The 4321-nt window shown below is 32.7% G+C and overlaps 1 protein-coding gene across 1 annotated transcript; it reads right to left on the bottom strand.

Annotated features, from left to right (window-relative positions):
* Nucleotides 1–1916: 1916 nt before the first annotated feature.
* On the bottom strand, nucleotides 1917–4069 carry LOC149201131 (jasmonate-induced oxygenase 1-like). The gene is made up of 3 exons (XM_089399678.1): nucleotides 3495–4069; nucleotides 2337–2667; nucleotides 1917–2241 (listed from the first exon to the last, which is right to left on the bottom strand). Exons 1-3 carry the CDS (start codon nucleotides 3962–3964, stop codon nucleotides 1990–1992), a joined length of 1053 nt encoding a protein of 350 aa, XP_089255804.1. The 5' UTR covers nucleotides 3965–4069; the 3' UTR covers nucleotides 1917–1989.
* Between the last annotated feature and the right edge of the window lie 252 nt (nucleotides 4070–4321).

Raw genomic sequence — 4321 nt, 5'->3', positions numbered from 1 at the left:
CTAACTCTCACTTGCATCGTCATCATTCTAATTATTTATGTCAATGATATTATTCTTATGGTGAGGAGTCCCTATGACCATGAAAAGCCACTAAAAATACTAATGGAATTTTTCTCTAATACAAGGATGACTACGAAGATCAACAAAATAAAGGTTATAATAATTTATTCAAAAGGATCACCCACTATACTTTTGTATGTGGAATAAATAGCTTGGAGGAAGTTCCTTCATACAAATATCTCAAAATCAATATTCAACAAAAGCTCAATTGGAACAATAGAGTTGTGAAAAGGATAAATTGAAGGTGAAAAGATTATTATGAGCTTCAAAACAATTGCAAGTTAGTACACCTTTAACTATGGGATACGAAAAACCCCTCTATGAGACTCTTATAACTCTCATTATCTTATATGAATGGGATACAATATCTCTAAAAGCTTTTAGAGAAAGATATAATAGCTCCAAAAGATTTTTATAACTAATAATATCAAAACTAAAATAAATACCCTATCTTATGCCCTCTATGAGACTCTTATAACTACCATTATCTTATATGAATGAGATACAATATCTCTAAAAGCTTTTAGAGAAAGATGTAATAGCTCCAAAAGGTTTTTATAACTAATAATATCAAAACTAAAAGATATACCCTATCTTATGCTTCTCATAGAGGCAAACAATTTCCCATTGATGGCATAGTTATGATTAGGTACTTATTTATAACGAATAATATCAAAACTAAAAGAAATACCATATCCTATGCTTCTCATAGATGCAAAGAATTTCCCACTGATGGTGTGGTTATGATTAGGTACTTAATGCACTGGAACAAATGGAAAAAAAGAGGCTTCACAAAACAAGACATGTAAAAATGTCCCTAGCTTTACCTTATTATAAATAAATAGAAAATACAAATTAATAATATTTCAATAAAAAATCTTTAATATTTCTTCTTTCTATTTTTAATTTATTTTTATTTTTAAAAGCTTGAAAATCATATAATATATCTTTTAAATTATATAATAATTCACTATATGGGGAGTGATTATCTTCTCATTTCCTATAAGCTTCCTTATTTTTAGCTAATAAACCTTTTTTTTTGCAATCATAGAGTGCAATGATTGGTTTCTAGGTACATATTTGTTCAAGTGGTTGTGAAATGTTTAGAAACTTTTATTTTCTTCATCTTTTCTAGCACAAAGACTCAGATTAGAGTTGCCTATCCTTCACGTATTGTCTAGTAATATCATTGAGTAATGTACTATGGAGTTTACATTCACAAGGAGGATGTATCACCATACTTTGGTGACTCTTACATTCAATGTTGACTCTCAATTCAAGGGATATCCTTCCTTTTTTAGTCCAACAAGAAGAACAAGTTAGTGGAGGATGTATCACCATACTTTGGTGACTGTTACACTCAATGTTGACTCTCAATTCAAGGGATTTACTTCCTTTTTAACCCAACAGGATTGTTCTTAGAATGGGTAGAATTGGTAATGTCCAATGAATAAGCTTCTCATATTCTTTTAGATATTTATGTCTTCCCATTGTTAGGAGAAAGAAAGAAAAATGTGGAAGAGGAATTCTTGTTAGCTAACTTTGAAATCATCTTAGGTTGTATCTATTGAAGTCCACTTGTATAGAAAAGGGCACCTTATCTATAGAATCACTCAATAGTGATTTCATTATTCAATCATTAAAACTTGTCACAAAATCTATATTGATATTATCCATTCAAATTTAAAATAAATCATGTATATTGAAATGATGAAACATTCAATAAAATAGTCTATTAATTCTACAAATGGTGATTTTAGTAATGAACCCATCTTACAATTATAATCCATAATATAACTATATTATGCAAAATTTAAATTTAAAAGTTTTTCTCAAAAAAAACTGATAAATAAATAAAATTGCTTAAAATTTTGACTTCTATCTTCTCTCTTTCCTACGGATGGGTGGAATTACTAGTATAACACTATTCTATCCAAAATTTATAAGCGATTTCACGTAACTCTTTCCTTTAGTCCCACTCTTTCGAATCAACGTCCTGTATTGATTGAACGTCATGTGTTTGTATATAGCAGGGTTGGACTCATCATTGGTCAGCTCTTTTATAGGGCCGACATCCTTCTCTCCATTAGGGTTACAGAAAACCACGATGGACATTCGTTCCTTCTTCTGGTTAGCAACGCAGCTGTGTTCCACGCTCTTGTAAATTCCATTCGTCAATATCTGCACCAGAAAATAAAAAGAACACATGAAGCACTTTGTCCATCGCAATCAACGGTTATTGACAGGTCAATAAAAATACTAGTTGAAGAACTGACCTCCATCTGATCACCAAGGATTATCGTCAAGGCGTTCGCAACAGGTTGCACAGGCACGCAATAGTCGCCTCTCTGAACCTGAAGGCCAACAACATCATCCTGAAGTATAATGGTTATCCCTCCAGGGTCAGTATGTGGGGACAGGCCATAAGTCACTTCCGGCTGCGGGCACACTGGATAATAGTTAAGTCTAACGCAAACTCCAATGCCCTCCTCATGTCCAAAAGCTTCCTTTAGATGGTTGGGAGGCAGCCCCAGGTTTTCAGAACACACAGACAGCAGGGTTCCACAGAGCTCCAACGTTCCTTCGCAATACTCTTTCATTAGGGTCCTGTAATGTCAACACACATCCAAATAATGAAATTTTAATACAACTATGGGTGTATGCAACAACAGACGAAACTCTGCGTGAGAAAACAAGCATCATTCTAAATGCATTAGGAATTGATTTTTTCTTCTCGTTCCAAATAGGAGGAAGAAAGTTCGACTTGTCACCATTATTTTTTAAGATGCACTACATAATTTGATTTTCAACCCGGAAAGTTATTTTTATGTTGTAAATGACAATTTTGTTAAATTTAATTTTAACAAATATATAAAATTTCTCGTATAATTACTCCCAAGGTATTTTTATTGTGTTGTTTACTCTTAATAGAATCTTGAGGTGTTCCTCAGTTTAATGCTGCACTCCCCTTGGACATGGTCCTTTCCACAGTAATGTGTAAATACTAAATTAATTATAGATTTTCAAATATTTTAAAAAATTAATAACTAAATTTTTTTTTTTACTTATATTTTAAATCAATTATTTAAAAAATAACTTAAAAATAAATCATTTTTATATTAAAACTTTATTTTAATTCATCATTTTCATTTTACAATAAATATAAAAAATTATATTATATAGATTCTATAGTAAAGAATCAAATATTAAGTATATTGAGAAGCTCAATGTAGATTTATATATTTAATGGAAAAGATGAAAAATCACTAATTCAATATGTTCTTGTGCACAATGTTTAATATTTGATGTAGGTCAAGAATTAAAAAAAAAAAAAAAAGAAGGTCAAAATGTAACATGAAACTAAAGTCCGAATAAAAGCATGAAACTAGAACATTGAATAGAAAGAGGCATGCTGATTAATAGTCCTTCATCACCTATATTTCTCTGGTTTGTATGGCCATCTGTGCTCCTCTCGTATAGAGAGAGGCAAAAAGTGGTGAAAATAGTAATCCCCCCAGTCGAGCGTCGCGTTCTTCTGCACACCAATTCGACTGCCATATCCAACGTAAGAACAAGGATCATTCGCGTGCTTCTGCTTCTCCTCCAATGGCAGAGAAAAGAACTGTCTCGTCACCTCACGTCCGGCCATGAGAATCTCCGGAGAGACTCCATGGTTGATGACTTGGAAGCATCCCCACTCTCTGCATGCATCTGAAATTTCTTCCACCGTTTTCCTCCGCCGTTCGTCATAGAGACCGGAAAGTTCTATGATGGGTATCTTCTCTTCCACCAACTGCTGCTCTGTGGGCTTCTGGCCATGAGGCCTGATGTATCTGGAAGGCAAGCATTTGATGCCGCTCTCTGCAAGAGACTGAACACTCTGTATTGGTTCAGGCCATTCCATTGGAAGACAATGTCGGAAACGCAAGACAGCTGGCGCCACTACCCAAATGCTAAATTAAGACAATGGCTAACGGTTTCCTAACCATCTTTAATCCCACGAATAAAAACCTTATAGCACCCCGATTATATATATATATATATACACGTGAATCTTGCAGAAGCAAATACCAAAATGGTTTGAAATGTTTGCCGATAATCTCGCGGCGAATTATTCAACTAAGAAAAAAAGAGCACCGTTTGTCCACGTAGAGTTTAAAAGGAATAAAATTAAATTATTTTTAAAATTAAAAAAAATAAATTTATATTTACAATATATTTAAAAAAAAATTGATTAGTGAAATCTTAAATTTTAATATAA

Source organism: Pinus tabuliformis, chromosome 2_1 (genome assembly GCF_031772625.1).
Source record: "Pinus tabuliformis cultivar Carrire ecotype Pingquan chromosome 2_1, CPIR1, whole genome shotgun sequence".
NCBI lineage: Eukaryota > Viridiplantae > Streptophyta > Pinopsida > Pinales > Pinaceae > Pinus > Pinus tabuliformis.
Note: the sequence above shows the minus strand (reverse complement) of the source record. Positions and strands in the feature narration are given on the sequence as shown.